Raw genomic sequence first — 19,797 nt, forward strand, 5'->3', positions numbered from 1 at the left:
AAAAACAACTGGAAATGTGCAGTTTTGTGGGGTAAACTTCACACATGTAAAGACACAAGAACGAGTCGATGGATTCCTTTAAAAATTAAATTCATAGATATAGATTGTAAATGTGCTTCAGCTTCAAACCTTAGTTATACAGTTGCAAATTCCAATCTTACTTTTTGTCTTTTATTACTAAAAAGGTTTTGATGGTTCCATTTTTTGTATAGTTGTTATGATTATAAAGTCTTTTATCAAAAAACGAATTCGAATACGAAAGTTTTACTTTGGCTCTGTTTCATATATCAAAACAAACGTAATCTCTTTGGAGCATTTTTCACATTACATAAACACAAAAATCATGCAGATAACGGATTAAGCGCATATTCAAAGGCATACATGAAACTTATCATCACAGTCATATAGAACAACATGCAAAGCACGACTAAAAATTTCAAGCAAAACAAAAATTGGCACGCAACTTAAAATCAAAAGCATTATTAGAACAAGGATATTCTGATCCATTTTAGGGCTGTATGAGGCTTTTCAATTGAGAAACTATTTCCAGTCTTGAAATGTTAACGAAGGCTGTTCCACAAAGTAGCAGATGTAAATTTAAAACTTTTCTTACCAAACTCTGTTGATTTTACTTATGGGATTTCTGGGATACAATTTATATCTAAAAAAATATGTACAATCTTTTACATATGATAAATAATGTAATCAAACAGGTGCTTTATCAATCATATTAAAGGTTTCAATTGCCATTGTTCTCTGGCAACGATGGGCACAATTTATAGGGAGATGGTATTTTCAAGTATGATATGCAAAAAAGAAAGATCCAAAAGAGAAAATGAAAACCAAAAGAACCATGACCAAAGGAGAAAAAACAAAAAATGTCAAACAAAAGTTTACAAAACCCTATACGGAAAAATAAAGATTGAGCAACACGAACCCAAATCGGATTGAACTCGTGTGCTCCGGGATAGTAAGCATTTCCTGTTTCCTTATTTGCCTCAACCGTACTACTCGTGTAAGCTGTTCATTTTTCATTGAAATGTTCCTTCAAAAGATATATGTTCCAGTTATCAATGAACATCGAAGAGTATACTGAAATCGATGGACCTTTTGGTCTGGCTTGCAAGGTGTCGTCAGAATAGTTCATCATTGAAAAAAAAATGACAAGATGAGAAACATCATTATAGTTTTAGTCCTTTTTCGTCGGATTGCCGTGTCTTTAGCATCCGCGTCATATCATTTCTTGTCAAAGGAATAAAGTCATACATAACTTTACAAATCGAAAGAACGTCGACAGCAAATAAAGACCAATATGATTCAATATTACAAAATGATAGATTGTTTTTGTTAAATAAATAAGAAGCAATATAACTGTCTGTGAATAATTCACACAATTTCTATCCAATGGTTTATTTCTAGTTATGAACAGTTATGGAATTAACCCCATCTGTTATGTTTCCCCGCGCTAATGGATCGTTTACTATCGAGACGTGACATCAATTAATCATAACGCATTGCCTTGCTATAATAACTTATTTTCTGAGTTCATGACATTATAAGGATATTATTTCCTAATAACTCAATGATATATGATAATGCATTTATTTGCTTTCCCAAATTGATCATATGCTTTAGAATATACACAAACAATGGCATTTTTTAAAATGCTGTTTTTTTTGTTTTTCATATCGTACAAATTGCGTTGTTATATTGTGGAACATTAATTAAAAAAAAGTAAAAATCAAATAATTAAGTACAAAATGTATATGTAAATAATGACGATCGTCGAATATTCCTCGAAGTGTTTCACACAAATGTATGACACTAGTTGTTGTTGTTGTTGTTGTTGTTGTTGTTGGTTGCCTTGCAATAACGATAAGAATTAGTGCTTTTGACAATACGATAGATGTCGCATGCTATTTAGAATTCTCTAACCCTTCCGAAGCACCTTAAATTACTCCCATTTTATAATGAAAGTATTGGCCAAAGCGTTAGTTTTCAGTTTTCACAATTGAAAAGAAATGATAGGATATTTCAATTCATGACACAAAACCACTATGTGCATATGGAAAAAAATCCCAGAGGAACACAATCGGTATACGTCTAAATATATAACCAGAGACTACAACTCTGAACAACAGTCAGAATACGTAATTTTTTTGTTTGTCTGAAAACCTGCCTTGTTGCTTTCTAACTTTCTAATTGTAACAAGTTAAATAGCACATATGTTCAAGAAATAGTTAACAGGGTTAATGATATATACGACTTTTCATTTTAAAAACTAAGAAAAAAACAAAGCAAAACAATCATTTGCGAAACGGTCGGGTCACTGCATGTCCAACTAGAAGGGAAGATTACTTTTGTTTTATTTTATCTGACATTTTTTATCATAATGAAACATGCTGTCTTTATTCTTTATATTCTTACGTTAAGTTTGATTGTTTTGAAAATTAAATGTCGAAACAGTAATTAAGTGGAATCCCCTATTGTCTATCAGTACATTTGTGCATCCGAAGAAGTCTCTATTAATGAAAATATGGTTCAAACGCCCTTTTGTCATAAAAGTTTCATCTCCATATCCTTTTTGTAATAAAGAAAATAAATCACATAAATTGCGTGACTTTCTTCGCCCTTCATTACATTAACCCCACTCAGTATTGATATCAGAAACAATACAAGTGTTCCAGGATTTTCATTTATAATAATAAAAATGCATCACCTTGTCAACCATAACCATTTATTATCTTCAATTTTATTTCTCTAGACGGAATATTCGTTCTTAAGTTCTTGGAATAATCTTGTTTTTAGATAAAGAATGGATGGTATTATACCCAAAAGAAAAGTATGACACTCGTAAGATTTCTCGTCAAAATAACCATGTCTTAAATAATCACAAATCTATGGGTTCCGTCAGATTATTAAAGACACTTTAGGGACTTATTGTGGTTCTGAAATTATCCAATCTCTTACTTATGACCAGTATTAGAAAAAAGATTTAAAATAAATTAATACAAAATCGTACGATTTGATGCTTTTCGAGACATAATTCAGAAAAAATTAATGATACGTAAGCTCCTTGAAATGTTTATATCCGTCGCCAAAATGAAATGAAATTCCTGCAGAACAACAGAATCGTTAAACGAGAATAACATCTCTAAACGTTCGTTACAACTTATTTCTTTAAAATCAAATTAAGCAAATATATTGCTTAAGTGTTTATTCAATAAAAGAATTTAGACATGAATATTTTAGATAAAAAATAGTAAAATGTGTAATGTACTTCTATATAGCATTGCATTCCTTAAATTACAGACGTATATGTCAACTTTTATAAGCGAAAAAAAATTCGTTCATCTGATTTAATTTTTTTTATTTGAAATATTTTAATACAATCACAGCAACATTTTAAAAGATGGCATTAAACTAGTACCCTTCTCACATAGCAGAAGTTATATTTTAATCTAAAGAGGAGTTTTATGGTATTTTTTGAAGAAATTTAATGTAATAATATAGAGTTATTAGGGAAAAAACACCAACGACTGCCCGGACAAAGAAAGAACCACAACACAAGCGATGTGTTCTTTTATAGATGTGTTTTTGTCTCGTGTACAACAAAACCAATCACGTTCTTTAAACTTAATTATATCAAAACAATTCCAAAGCAAAACTTAAGGGACCATCTACCGTATGTCTAATGATTAGCCCATCAACGAAGTTGACCTCTGAGAAGAGAATAAGTTGAAAATTGATAAAATTTAAAACAAATTGTTACGCTAAATGATTGAAAATGACCACGAACCTTCTAGTCAAGTGTAGATATTTTTTTTACAAAACGTTAGTTGTAGTTCATGGTAAATAAGCTACCTAGTAGCAGCTATAGCTAACATCTACGTTAGTTGGTCTCTGGATGAATTTGGAAAGTTGTCTTGTGGTCAACCATACCTCATCTCCTTTTTTTATGTAGACTGCAGTCGCTGGATCAAAATACCAAGTAACTTAGCACATGGAATCTAAAAATCAAACATGTGAAAAATAAAATTTTGTAGAAAGTGAACTAATTGTATAGTGAAAAGAAAGCTTACATAGTATCAACAAGGTGAAATGAATGTTTGCACTTAGTGTCTAGAATAAAATTAGCATCATGCAAATAAATAATCAATCTACCATCAAAATATGTTAAAAGTTTAATTATAAATTACAGATTTATGTTTAAATTTCTTAAGTCCATATTTAAAACAGACAAAAATTGTAGAGAAAACAATTGGATTCGCGTGAACTCCAAACATACTTAAAAAAAAGATGCATCGTCTCTCCTGCTATGCCACCCGTCAGACGATTCCATTTAGTCATGCTCAGTAGTAAGGAACAAGTCAAGAACAAAATCGGTAATAATGTCATATTGACGATTGTACATGTAAAGGGGACGACCGTTTGAATTTTTGGGGAGTGGGGACAGGAGGATTTGGGAAATGAATATTTTGGCCTGGTAAGAACTGAAAATAAAAAATATTGCCTATGACAGGATGGAAATTAATATTCTGTATCACTATATTCGGGAAACAATTGTCTTCAAAATTGAAAATAAGTAAGCTGGCCTAGTAACCGATGAAAACGAATATTCCATATACTGATATAATATTAAGGGAAATAGGTTCTGTAATGAAGACCGACCGGGATGAAAAACGGGAAATTTTGATAATAGATAGGAGCAGACATTTAATTATGCAACGGGGCACCAACGGACTCCTCGTCAAGTTGTTGCAATGTTTCTTTAACCGGCAAAGGGCGAGTCATTCACTCTATACGGGGGCATCAGATTCCGACTAGATGTGTCTCTGTATTTATCCACCCCGCACAACCAAACGTATGTCATACTTTAGCAATGGTTTTACTAGCAGATATTTGACTATGCAACAGGCCACCTACGAACTCTTCATTGAGTTGTGTCAGTGCTCTAACCGGCAGAGATAGGGTCGTTCTCTCTACACTGAGCATCAGATTTAACGTCCTAATTTCAACTGGACGTGACTACGTATGTAACATCCCGCATAGCCAAACGAACTCCATACTCGAAAATGTGTTTCTTCTTGGTGGTGTTCGAAAGTAAGCACTGATAATCCAACAAAATACACGTTGAAGAGCAAATTGACACCGAAAAGGACACACATGAGTAATAAATGTGTTGTTTAGCTGGTTACAGTATTTTATGTCAACTTGAAAAGATGTGATGCATGATGGAGGGCATGAAACAAAACTTTTGTGATCGAATAAAAAATAACCAATTTATCACATGAACAATCTCTTCGGTTTTGAATTCACTTGGTTAAACTATTGTTATTTTGGTAACTAATACGTTTCTTATCATTTTTCTTATCTTAAATATAACAATAGCACATATCATATATCAATTTAAAAATCATATTACCAAGATCCACAATTGTATCAGTTCCTGAGTCGGCTGGAAACTTTCAAAGTTATGATCTTAGGACAGTGTCCGCATAACAAATTAGTCATATGACTTGTATTTTTGGTCCAAAAACTTGGTTTCAAATTAAATCAGAGTTTATTCAAAGCAGTCTTGCATATTGTTAGTGTTAAGATCTTCGCATTCCTGCAAAGCAAATACTTGTTTTTGATCTAACGAAACTTTGCTCCAATTTTGTCTTAAAAGGGGAGATATAATCACAGAACCATATACACACAACTACATTCCTTCTTTTCCATTTTTTTTGTTTCCGTTTTAAAGTCCGAAATTTACTCTCGGATTTTCGTTTCTCATTATAGTAGTAGGAGATAATTGCAAGATATAGGGTGGGTGACCTTCCTGCAAGACCAATGCGGCCTTGTATTGTCGAACGATAAGTGAATCTCTGATATGTCTATTAAGTAACATCTGCAAAGAAATCACTATAATGCATATTAAACTAAGGATTCTATATCTGGGAATTGTTTTGATATTGCATGAAAGACAGCATTAAACACTTTAAAACAATTTTATATAACCACAAGGCAAAAACGTTGATGGATTATATATATTTTATATCTGTCAGTCTTTGTGTCAAAAGATGCTCTTTTTTAATATTTCGGGTCGCCTTTTCGATTTCTCAGGAGACTCAGGCAATTATTCCTATCAATCTTTTATGGCAATATTTTCATCTAAAACTAACTCTTTCTCCCTTCAGAATCATTTATTGTACATGTCTGTCTGATTTAGATTCTTTTTATCCCAGGAGATCAATTTATGATCAATAAAGAAATCTTTTTCATAATAAAAGGTCCACAAATTTTACAATTCATAAAGAAATAAGACAAACGTAAGGAAAATAATCTCTCATATTCATGACAAAAAGAATACACCGTGCTCATTGCAGTTTGATAACAAATTAGGTGTCTAGGGAATGTTCATACATCATGCATCGTGCATATTTATACAAAAAGATTGTTTCCTGCATATATTTCTAGTCATTATTTATGTGTTTATATAACTATGTAAACTTTGTAATAATCTTGGTGCCTGATTATCATGACAAAACATTGTTTTCCATTTATGTTGTAGCATATAATATAAAATATTTCTAGAAAACATAGAAAAAAAATTGTTAAAATTATCGACACTGACGAAGGCTATTTGTTTAGCCGAAATATTCGTCAACACGACTTTATAACATCATCTTCGTATTTTACCATCTTAAATTAGTACCGTTGCGCAAATCTTTAAGACTTATATATATATATATATATATATATATATAGTAATCACATGTCCATTTTGTTAGTATACACTTTAATTTTCATTAGGAACTCATCCTTAACCGTTGACTGGATTTTCATGAAACTTTAAAAACATGTTTCACGCGAAATGTTAATTGTGCACCTCCGGTTTGATTTTTTTTATTTGTTGATTCTTGGGATTTCTTTTTTAAAAAAAAAATCTGGACTTAATCATATTCCTAACTGCAAAAAAGACAAATAGGGTAAACATTTTGTTTACGAAAACTCCCCCGTAGCAACGGAGTGGATTTCAGTGTAGGTTTTCAACGAATCTTTATTACATACCGCCATTGTTCACCTAGTAGAACCCGAAAATCAACTTATGATAATGTACGTTGGCCATTTGAAGTTATACGCTTAATAGCTGGACGAACTACATTAGTCTCTTTAGTTAATTAATAGTTGTGTAAATAGTCGAAATATCAAATACTTAAATGTTATACACTCTATCATTTATAAATTGTACATCCAAGCTGTGTTTCTCTCATCTGGCATAATAGGTATGCGAGCTCTTGTCCTCACTTGGCGTCCGTCGTCGTCTGTCGTCTGGTGTCCGTCAAAAGCTACTCTCGCAGTGTTGAAGACCCATTGGTGGCCTTGGGCTGTTTTCTGCTCTTTGGTCGGGTTGTTGTCTCTTTGACACATTCCCCGTTTCTATTCTCAATTTTATTAACAAATTTGAATGATCCTTAGGGTATCTAGTATAAAGTCTGTGGCTTTTTTTCAGGAGGTCAGCAAATATAGCTGCTATAGGTAAAACACAGTAATTTTCTTATATCTTGAAAACCATAATAGACAGAGATTTGACAATGGCAACAATGCTCAGTATGTCAAGATCTACCTACTTCCTATTTCATCAAAATTATCAGATGACTCATTAAGAACTTATTGCTCGTTACATAACTTATTTTGGTGTTGTTGCCTGTTATCTCGAAAACTGTAATAGGTAAGTAGAAACTGTAAACATAAAGCACACTCAAAAATACAAGATCTACAAAAATGTTTATATGACCGAAAATATTCCTTAATTTTGGAGTTATTTCAATTGAATTACGATTTTTTCAAATCAAGTTTTTTCCAATTATATCGAAAAGTATGGTATTAGTTGAAACTTCAAACATCAAAAATGACGAGGCATATAAGATCTAGGAAATGTCAAAGGACAAACACAATTGGATGACCCCTTATAGTAGTAATTGTCTTTTAAAGACGATTTTTTCCTAACTTTTGAGTTTTTGCATAATATATCTAAATCTATAATATATAGATAGAAACTCAAAACAGTAAAACAAGATCTACATATATGCCAGTATAACATGAACATAACTATAGTTAAACAATCTTGCCTCTGGTTGACAGATCCTTTCAAAATTGATATTTGGATGACAAAAAAGTAGTTTGATATTACAAAAAAAATAGAAGGGTCATTGTCTTTGGGGGACCTCGGTGGCCGAGTGGTCTAAGTAGTCGAACTACTGTATCACTAGCCAGTCAACAATGAGGTTGTGAGTTCGAATCCCGTACGGGGCAGGTGCATTCGACGCCATTTTTAATTGACTAGGATTGTCAGTTTTCCTACCGAAGGTCGGTGGTTCTCTCCGGGCACTCCGGCTTCCTCCATCAATAAAAACTGACCGACACGAAATAGCACAATAGTGTTGAAAGTGGCGTTAAACACCAATCAATCAATCAACCATTGTATTTGCCTTGAACAGCCATGGATTATATTTCACAAAGATTGAAAGATCAAGCCGAAACTTTTTCCATAATTTTTCTCGACTGTTTTTACAAAATATACATCTATGAAGCCAAGTTTTATTAACACTGAAATATGCGGGCGTTTACTGTCAGTTTATTGCCCGGTAGTCTTATCGATTGGCTCTAATATATAGCCCTAGGTACATTTTCTCACCAAACTCTTCACATAGAGACTAATCGTTTTTCTATGGTAGCCCAAGCTACCTTATTCACCACCTAATATGATTTAAAAAGTGATAAAAAATTTCTGCATCCCTTGCGTGTAAGACGAGACGCTTATAATTTCTTTTTTTATAAAATATGTAATACTACCAGTCGAACATATTAGAGCTGAGGGATAAGTGATGAAAAACGTCAACTTAAAATTGAAATAATTAAATCAAAGACAAAATTAACAATTTTTCCCTCAGCAATTGTCACTCGTGTAACAATATTAGTATATGATTGGCAGGCTTAGCGTCAAAATTTGTCATTGAGAGGTGAGGAAACCCTTGATAATCAAATATAACGGAACGATATGAGTTCATATTCTTACTTAACACTTATAATAGATATTTATTGCAAGCGTTGATTTCAAGACGGAGTAACGGTTCTATTGCTGTCACTTATAATATTAGAAATAATTATTTACACAGATTACAATTTTCTTGCCTTTGTATGTTTTCCGGGAATGCTGACATTTCTATTTGGAAATAAATGAAATGATGGCATGAAATTAAGAATGATATGCTCAAAACAGTGTAATAAGCCTAATAACCGAAAGCAAATAGATATAAAAACGCCATTGTATAACATAATTTTGTTTCGTGGCTGTAGAATGTCACAATAAATTTGTAATTTAAGGAATGAATTAATTTACTACACATAACCGTTTATAATTGTTTCACGTCTAATCATCGTGTTTAAAACCTTCTGTAATCCATATATGGTATAACAGTATTTTGATGATTTTCTTCAATCTCACCAAACAATTTACAAACACCGTTCATTTGCACGAACATACATGTAAAATGTTTCATTTAAAAATAGGCGCAATAATTAATTGCCGTCGTATATATCCCCAAAGGTTGAAAGGAATAGAAATGGGTCACCTGGCAGCATGGACTTCTGCCGTCGGTAGTAGAACCCATCCTTAATAAAAACGTCGGTTTGGCTATGCAGGATGTATCAATACGCAGCCGCATCCCGTCCGAATAGTGGCATTAAATTCGATGTCCCTGAAGGGAAAGTACCACGCTCTCTGCACGTTAAAGGACATTTCAATTACAGGAACTCTATGAAGAGGTCCCAAAAATAATCTGTTGCAAGGCACAATTTCTGCAAATATTCAACATGTCCCAATTTTCCGGTGACATTTAAGATTTCCTGCCCTTCCACCGACCCACTTTGAAGACCATATTTGCTTAGTAGGATTTAATTTGTTCTCGTCCTAGATATTTATGACATATTTGCCACTGGACTGAGCAGTCGTACATGCATGTGACTTTCTATTCTTTCATCCGAAACTGATAAACAACTTAAAGCGATAACATATGATTTCTCTACAAACACATGACAGCACAACAGTATCACAGTTGCTACCCTCTCCGTATCTTTGTGGGAGGAAGATAATAATTTACAATGAGTAACAAACAAAAAGTGATGTTGCCTTTCTCCCTTTTTTTCATTTTTTGCTGATTTATTTTTATCGATCAATTTAAAATGAAAATGAGAAGATGTGGTATGATTGTCAATGAGAAAACTTCCCAATAGAGACCAAATGACATAGAAACTAATAACTATAGGTCCCCGTACGGCCTTAAACAATGAGCAAAACCCATACCGCATAGTCAGCTATAAAAGGCCCCGAAATGACATATGTAAAACAATTCAAACGAAAAAACTAACGGCCTGATTTGTGTACAAAATAATGTTTGAAAAACAAATATAATATACAGCAACAAACGACAACCACTGAATTACAGGCTCCTGTCTTGGGACAGGCACATACAGAATGTGGCGGGGTTAAACTAGTTTGTTGGCGCCATACCTCCCCCTAGCCTGGGACAGTGGTGTAACGGCACAACATAAGAACAAATTGTACAAAACTATAAACGAAAAACAAATATGAGAAACAACAAAAAACGACATCCACTCAATCACAGGCTCATGACTTAGGACAGGTACATATTTAGAACATGTTTGAAGGCGCCAACCCTCCCTCTAACCTGGGACAGTGGTGTAACAATACAACATAAGAACAAACTATAAAACTCAGTTGAAAAGGCTTAACTCATCAGATCGTTACTCTAACAAAAACACAGACCGGACATGGCATGGTACTTATACATCCCCACAACAAAAAAGATTATGTATTTTCTTTAAATCATCGTCATGTCTGCCCCCTTGCGGGCTGGACTTTTTTTTCAATGACGAATTGGTATCAATAGCATTTCATTTATACCAATACTAGTGACCCTCCATTAATAATAAATCATCACATAACTGAAGCTGACAAAAAGATTGCTGTATAATTACGAAAAATTGCGAAAGTCATAACCGATATGTTTCGATATGATCCAATACTTTAACCGATCGTCAGATATGTCATTTCAAATTGTTTCTTCGACAAAGAATTGATATAATTCAATAAAAAGGAACATCATAACTATCAAATTTACACGAGTAGGATATTTAAGCCATATAAAGTATTTTTTTGTCAATGATGAGGCTATGGTGGAGAGAGTCTTCGATATTTCCGATCTAAATATGAATAAGTAAGAGGGAAGACTTTCTTTTGAACCCATGCGGCTGACAATTAGCATTGTCAAACACGAAGGGGGCTACAAAATGAAATCTTGTCCACATCTTATTCATATTTGATGCCTTTTCTATTAGATTCTATCGTCTTTGTAAATTTATAACGCTGAGAATCAATGCTCTAAATCTTGTTGCCATATTGTTTCATTGTAGCTGCATTTTGCGTGTAGTGACCTTGAAGAAACGATCTCATTTTTGAGTGCTTAAATAAATTTGGGGTTTGAATTTCTTAATAATTATGTGAACAAATCATAAATGCCGAAAAATGGCTCAGATTACCTTGGCTGTATTTGGAAAAACCTTTCGGACTTTTGGGTGCTTAATGCCCTTCAACTTCGTACTGTATTTGTCCTTTTTAACTTTTTTGATTCGAGCGTCACTAATGAGTCTTTTGTAGACGAAACGCGCATCTGGCATACAAAATTTTCTATGATCAGTTTATGAACTCACAGGAAAAGACGAAAACATTACATATAAAGTTTTACTCAGCAAGATGTTTCTGGGAAATTCGGTGTTGAGGACAGGTCTTTCTTTGATAGTCTCTGCTTACATGAAAACAAATTCATCACAGATACCATGTTGTATATAATTTGTCATGTTAGACGCGCACGTTTCGTGTAAATTTCTTTACAACTTGGTGCTAATTTGGGCTTGACATATTGCATAGACATTTTTCTATAGTTGACCTGACACGATTATTATTTTTGTATCGTTGGGTTGCTGTCAATGACATATATACTCAAAATCTTCTTTTATTCATGTTTACCTTCTCCATATTCTTACTTAAATGGAATGTAATATTATTACACCTACTGTAATTAATTATAACCTGTTAAGAAATGAAATCATCATGTACGCAATGACATCCGCGTTTTCATTACTTATTAAAAAAGTGTATTTACTTTCTGTCTTTATATGGTTTCCCAGTGATGTTTTTACAAAATAGTTTTTGCAACAACACAATAATCAATCAAGAAGTTGGTAAATTTATATTGGTATCTTCAGAAAAGAAATCTTACAGTATTTATAAGATTAATATAAATTTTGTTGAGTGTTTAAAACGCCAATTTCTGTCAAACGTTATAAAACTCCTTTTATAGCTGTTTAATGAAAAATTGTGAAGATTGAATGTTTACTTTGTATGGTAGGGTTTCCGCCAATTTCTTAATTAGAACTGCGTTTTATTGAATCTGTTATCAAATATTCAGTTTATTGTGGTTGAAGGGAAATAACTTTTTTTTAATTCTACAAAGAAAACTGTTAACATAATGGTTATGACAAAAGATGAATTGTGCAATCTTCTCAAACATTTATATTGCCAAAAGCCTTAACATCTATTCCATATATATTATGACAGTGAAACCTCTAAGGGGTTGACTGGAAAATGGAAATATTTAAATTCCTAATCTTCTAACCAGCAGTTAAACCCATGCTGGAGGGGTATGTGTTGGCTGTACGGAATGAACAAATATGTAGTCACATCCAGACGGAAAGGGGACGTTTAATCCGATGTTCCGTATCTTGAAAGTGACCGACTTTTTCTGCACGTTTAAATACCCTGTAATAACTCTATGGGGTTTGTAGAAGGCAAGATTCTGCCTCTTTCGAACGTATCCTTATTTTTTCAGTGGCAGTCGAAATGCGAGTCCTCCAACAAAGAGGTCCCATTTTGCAAAATCTACCAAGCTTTTGGATTTTTTTTGTTAATTTGTCCCTGTCCTTGATCTGCATAAAATTTACTTAATACTAAATGTAGTGAAAAAGAGAAATTCCAAATCAAACCAACGATCTAAAATTCTGCTGATACTGTGATAAAAAGAATTCAACAACTCCATGTTGGTAGGAGTTATGTTTGAGGTTGTTAACAATAAATTAATCCTCACATAAGACATGAAACTGCGAATCGGATGCTGGTCAAATGATTATGTTGTAGTTGCACGAGCATACTTAAAACTCAATCTTAAGCTTTCCCTTGGCACGAAAAAAGATTGGAACAAAAGGTACATGCGAATTCCGTACTTTGAATTTTAGAAGCATTAGATGTTGCATATTCGAGGAAAAGTAAGTATGAATGGATGTGAAATGTAACAATTTTCCTTAAAAAAGTCTATACGATAAAATGTATCGGTTGCTTGACTGATTACGATTGAATGGTTTGTTGAAAGTCTTTAAGATCAAGGCCTTATTACAGATAAACCAGAAACTTAGCATTGTTAATAATCAATGAAAATAAGGTATAGATTGATTGATTGTTGGTGTTTTAACGCCACTTTCAAGCGCCACTTTTGGGCTATTTCGTGGAGGCCAGTTTTTAATGGTGGAGGAAGCCGGAGTGCCCGGAGAAAACAACCGACCTTCGATAGGAAAACTGACAATCCTAGTCAATTAAGATTGGAGTCGAGTGCATCCGCACGAGCGGGGTTCGAACTCACAACCTCAGTGTTGACTGGCTAGTGATTACAGTAGTAGAACTACTTAGACCACTTGGCCACCGAGGCCCCGAAAATAAGGTATATGTGAGATGAATCTTGTCAAATGGACATGTACACCATACAATCATTTTATGCACTAAATATAGTTGACCTACATTTATTGCCGATGGTGTCTTAGAAACTTCATGTTGGTCCATGAACCATGCAAAACAGGTTAAGATCAGATGAACTCCGTCAGATGGGCATGTGCACCTTACAACAATTGTTAATATACATTATATCTGATATATTATGTATTGTATATGAGAAAAGACCTAATCACAAAAACTTAACCTTCATTACTAGACATTGACATGGTAAAAAGTCAGATTATACCTGAAAGACGGACATGGAGAAACGGATCTAATCACGAAATGTAATGTTGATATCAACCATGAAATGAGGTTAAGGTCATGATGGGCATGCATACACTTTTAAATAACCCGCGTAGCGGGTTATTCAGTGTGCACCACGTTTTTGATGTCTTTTCTTCATAGACAGAAAAACTATTACAGTCATTCCTTAAATAACTGGGATATAATATATTGACATTTTATATTAGTATACTATTCCCAGCTAATAATAAGTATTATAAGTTATTATAGTATAAGTGGGGTTAAGAATTAAGTTAACTAAATGATAGTTGCTAAATGCATAAAGAAATTGAGAAACGGAACTAACCACATACCCCACATAGCCGGACCAAAGAACATAAAAATGAGGTCAAGGTCGCGTGAACCAAGTCAGATGACTACTTACACTTACACTAATGCAGTCCAAATGTAGTTTACTTATACTTGGAGTAATTTGAGACTTCTATTATGTGTTACAGTTAATAGTATCAGATGTAACTGAAAAGGACAACTTATCAATAAAACTTACTGTTGATTTTATAAAACCTTTAAACCATGAAAATGAGGTCAAGGACAACTGACAAAGGCCATTAAATTTGTTTATCAAGACATCTATACACAACATATGATGCATAGCTCTTCTACCTTTAGACATATTAAGCTAAGTACATATGGTTTACTTCAGACTAGCATTCATATGGCTCACCTTCAGCAATGGTTGCTACATGAGACAAAAATGGACATATATTGACTAACAAAGGTAAATCAATCTATATGCTCATTTTACCTAGGAAGGATTTAATATAAAGTACATGTATAAACAAGTGTGCATATGCTGAAATGTCTCGGTTGCTTTACTTACTAATTTACTGACCATTAATGATTTTATGTTGAATGTCTCAAAGATAAAGGTTAAACTACAATTATCACATAAACTTATCATTATCAGTGATCCATGACAATGAGGTTAAGGTCAGATAAACCCTACTGGACAGACGTGTGCATCTTACAATCTTTTCTTACTCAAAATATAGCTGACCTATTGCTTATAGTATTCAAGAAATAGACCAACCATAAAAACTTAACATTGACCAATGAACCACGAAAATGAGGTCAAGGTCAGATGATACACACCAGACAGACATGTACACATTACAATCTTTCTGTGCAACAAATATAGTTGACCTATTGCTTACAGCATTTAAGAAAAACTTCACCAGGAAAACTAAACATTGACAAATAACCATGAAAATGAGGTCAGGGTCACATAATCCATGCCAGACAGACATAATAACCTTTCAATTATTCCATGCACCAAATATAGTTTGTCTATTGCTTATAGTATCTAAGAAACAGACTTAACCAGGAAAACTAAACATTGACCAGTGAAACATGAAAATGAGGTCAAGGTCAGATGACCCCTGCAAGACAGATATGTACCATACACCAAATATATTTGCCCTATTACTTACAGTATCTGAGAAGAGGACAAAACTATGGAAACTTAATATTGACTAATGAACCGTAAAAATGAAGTCAAGGACAATGTACTTCTGACAGATGGAAACTTTGTAACACAAGGTATGAAGCATTCAGGTCTTCTACCCTCTGAAATATAAAGCGTTATACAAATAGTTAAGGCCACTGCCAGATTGTAATCCCTATGTCTCGCATTCTGCCACTTTCATCACAGGCAAGCCAAAAATGGGAGTTTATGAATTAATAGATTATTTATTCCATATAAGTCTTATAAGTCTTATTTTATTATTAATAAGTTCTTTTTTTAATACAAATTGGCTTTTGAATAAAAATTGTATTCACCTAAAGTATGGTGATATTAACAACGCTAAACATCCCATGTATTATTGTATAATAATGGTAAAATGTTTGATGTACAATATGTTTTGGTAAATAATTGTCATTAAATACCTTTTTTGTCTTGGTATATAGAATAAAACAGTTGGTCTCAGTGAATATAAGTTTTAAAAAAGTCAAAATACCACATATTAACCTCATCTTAAGACAGCAATTGTTTTATATTTCAATCTTGTAACAAAAATCTTCAAAAATGAAACCAGCTCAATAACAATAAAAACTATAAACAATGAGATATATATGTTGCTGATTTGCAGATGAGTCAAAAATATTCATTTGATAGTTTGTACTATTATAAGTCATAAGTTGTCTGGATACTTGGATAGAACTTACAAGGCAATCTATCAGGCTAAAACACTTCAATAATCTGCATACAATTTATTTTGGGCATGAATGATGTATATATCAACTTGCATAACTAAAGCAACTATTTTTTTTTATATGTGAATCCTATTCAATTTATCTATCACAAAACTTGGCATACACATGAAATAATAAATTATTGGGGGGGTGGAGGGGGCAGGACTTTATAATAAAAGTACTTCATAGAATTAGCATAGATCAGATACAATGAGCATGGTAAATGAATGTCAAATATCATTAACCTAAAATTACCTAATAATTCAATCTTCATTTAAATAAAAATTGTTAATAGCATCTTCACAACATATGCAAAAGTAACACTTTTTGTAGAGATTTGCACTCTCTGCATGTTAAAGAACCCTTGCAACAACTGTTTAAGTGGTCCCTATGTGGCCTGTTGCAAGGCTAAATTTCTATTCATATCTAATTTACCCTCATTTTTCAGTGACATTCCAAATTTCAAAACCTTCATCTATGTTGACCCATATTACAGGACCTACCTATTGTACTTATTTGTTAATTTCTTCCTGTCCTGAACATACATGAAATATTTTCCACTAGACGTAAAGCAAACAACAATCAATCATTGAATCAATAAATACCTACCGGTATGTTGAACCATCTTTAACTTTAGACACATGCTAGTTAAAAATAACAGTTAAGATTGTCAATTAAAAACGATTGTCAATTAGTTTGTGGCATATCAACAACTTGTACAGGAACAGTCATAACATGCTGTGGGGATAACATTTGTTCCATCATACCACCATGATCTGATATTGTAGAAATGTCAATTGTCTGAACTGTTGCATTTGGTATTTCATCACTGGATGTAGGAATCACAAACTGTGCAGAGACTGGATTACCTAGAGAATCAACAATCTCAACTACTTGTGGCACATTTTGAACAGAGTGAGTAGGGTTACCAGGTGGTGACATCATACCAACACCTGGATGAGCTACTAGTTGAATTGTGTGTGTATTTTCATTGGTATGTCTTAAAAGTCCAGCACTGACAATCGGTTGCTCTATATTGATTTCCGGTATAAACTGGTGTCCTAATTGAGGAATCTGGTTCCCTATATGTGGTCTTATAATTTGTCCATCTGGTAGTTGCACTAGAGGCAAAGATATATTTTGCACTACTTGTATATTGGGGACTTGGTAAACAGTTTGCTGCTGTTGTGCATGCTCTCTATTTTGTTCATTCAATGCCACAATCCTGGTATATTCACTGTTGTGTATTAACCCTGAACTCAAATGACCTTCAACAGTTGCCTTAGAATGAGAACGTTTGGTTTTCTGAGGTCTTGATACCTTTTCCTTACCATCATTTCTCTGATTATTCAATGTCTGTGCATGTCCACTAGACTGTCTATTTGTCCTTAGAATACTACTACTATATGCATTGTCTATGAATTGTAATCCTTGTTCAAATCCTTCAATATCTCTACTAGACCTTTGTGAGGCTCTTTCCTCTCGTAACAAATCTCTAACCGGTCTACTAGAACTGCTTAAACTGTCACCGACACTTTTATTTCTCTTTGAAACAGAATGCTCAGTATCACTTGGAAATGAAAGTCGGCGATGGCTTACTTCTTTCTTTGATACAGATGGTGTTTCAAATGAATGACGCTTATTTGATGCATTATTGCCTCTCCCAGAATCAAAATTTAACTGTCGTCTGTATGTTTGACTAGAATTTCTTTCTTCAACATTTGTCATTTGAATCTTTTTATCTCTCTCTTGTCTATAACTTGATTCTAAAATATCACTGTTAGGGGTTTGTTCTTCTAAAGCAGATGCCTGATCATACTGATGATACTGGCTATAAGTTTGTGTTGCTGACCTTTGCCCTTCATCAGGTGGCATAGGTAAACTTTCTGCTTGTTGGTTAGTACCATGCATTGCCACAGAGCGCATGGTGAAACTAGTTTCTTCATTTGCTGGAGGATTTAAACTTTGTTTAGGTAGTTTCAATACTTTCTTAGTAGTCAGTTGTAAATTATTACTAGCTAATTCTTTGTGAAGCTTGACATGACTTTTTAATGAGTCCTCTCGTACAAAAGATTCACTACAGAGATCACATTTAAATAAACGTTGAAACTTTCTATAAACTAATTTATCACTCCTGACCTCTTTCTTGGAAGAACTATCTTTAGACTTCTTGCTACTACCATTGCTGGTGTTTCGTTTTGGTCTGTTTTCATGATAATGTTCTCCATGTTTACGTTTTATATGTTGTTCCAAATTTTGTTGATGTCGAGTGGTAAAGTCACAGTGGTGACATTTTAAATAGTCAGACTTATGCATTGTCATATGCTTTTTAAGTATTTCATTGCTTGCACATTTAAAATCACATATTTGGCAAGTGTTGTCTGGATCAAATGGTTCATGAATTTTAGAATGATTCCATAGTGAACGCTTTGAAGAGGTTTTATATGAACAATGACTGCATTTCAGGTTTTCAGCAGAATGATGGACTTTCATATGGCTGTGCAAGTTACCTAAAATAAGTTACATAATATTATAACAAAGCAATGGACCTATTCAGAAATGGGCATTATGGTGTTCTTCCCTGTGGTTGTCTAAAAGTTTGTAACGTTTCTGTATTTTACAGTAAGATTGTAAAGCTATTTATGACAGTATTTGTTAGATTTCTTTGACGGATATTATTTATAATTTATAGATATTGCTGTGGATTTATTTATTTATCATGGGTACAAATTTTTTTCGTGGATTGAGTAAAACTTGCATTTTCATGAATATTTAATTTCATGGTTTTGGCAAAGTCTGCATAAAACCTTATAGAAAATGTGGCATTTGTTGAACATTTAAATTCGTGGTTCACCTGTACCCACGAAATCTACTTAAATTGGTATCAAAAGAATAATAATGAATCCACAGTACCCAGCAGCTGTGCCTTTAATGCACAGTTGTAGTGTGATCAACAAGCAGCAAAGAATTCCACTGAAATCGGTGATTTAGGCTGTCTTGAACTTGCAGTGAGGTGAGGGTTTTTGCTCCATGTTAAAGACTTCACAGTGACTTTACTGGAAAACAGCACTGTTACATTGCTTTAAGCTTTTCCAAGTGTATGTAGTGATTTTGTGTCACAGATTGATATACCTTATCATTTCTTTTTTATTTTGATTGGTCTAGACAATCTTAATGTTGATAATTTTATGTTTTTATTGATATCATAAAACTATAATAAAGGCTGACATGTTAGAATGTTCGCCAGAAAAAAAATATAAACATTAAAAGTTTTTCTTATTCTTAGCCTATTTATCCTTTTCCTTAATTGTAGATTATTTCTATTTAATCAACATGTGGTTCGTTCGATCTCAGTTCTTCATTAATCAAAATTCAATTATGATATCAATCTTTCTTGAGATCCTCTGAAT

General features: G+C 33.3%; 2 protein-coding genes across 3 annotated transcripts in view; both read right to left on the bottom strand.

Moving 5' to 3' along the window:
- LOC127701296 (beta-catenin-like protein 1) overlaps nucleotides 1–19,797 on the bottom strand; it is a 370,618-nt gene that overhangs the window by 266,713 nt on the left and 84,108 nt on the right. The gene's annotated exons all lie outside the window — the stretch shown is intronic.
- The window catches only part of LOC127701262 (uncharacterized), a 29,854-nt gene continuing 13,838 nt past the window's right edge, over nucleotides 3,782–19,797 (bottom strand). The window contains exons 10-11 of one of the 2 annotated variants that reach the window (XR_007981959.1): nucleotides 16,997–18,897; nucleotides 3,782–4,010 (exon numbers count right to left, since the gene is read on the bottom strand). Coding sequence is in view for 1 of the 2 variants with exons in the window: in XM_052205092.1 (XP_052061052.1) it covers nucleotides 17,075–18,897 (1,823 nt within the window). In the remaining variant the exon portion in view is untranslated. Of the gene's footprint in view, nucleotides 4,011–15,893; nucleotides 18,898–19,797 lie in introns of those variants that run through there. The other variant, XM_052205092.1, reaches the window with a different exon arrangement.

Source organism: Mytilus californianus, unplaced genomic scaffold, assembly GCF_021869535.1.
Source record: "Mytilus californianus isolate M0D057914Y unplaced genomic scaffold, xbMytCali1.0.p SCAF_5, whole genome shotgun sequence".
Taxonomy (NCBI): Eukaryota; Metazoa; Mollusca; class Bivalvia; order Mytilida; family Mytilidae; genus Mytilus; species Mytilus californianus.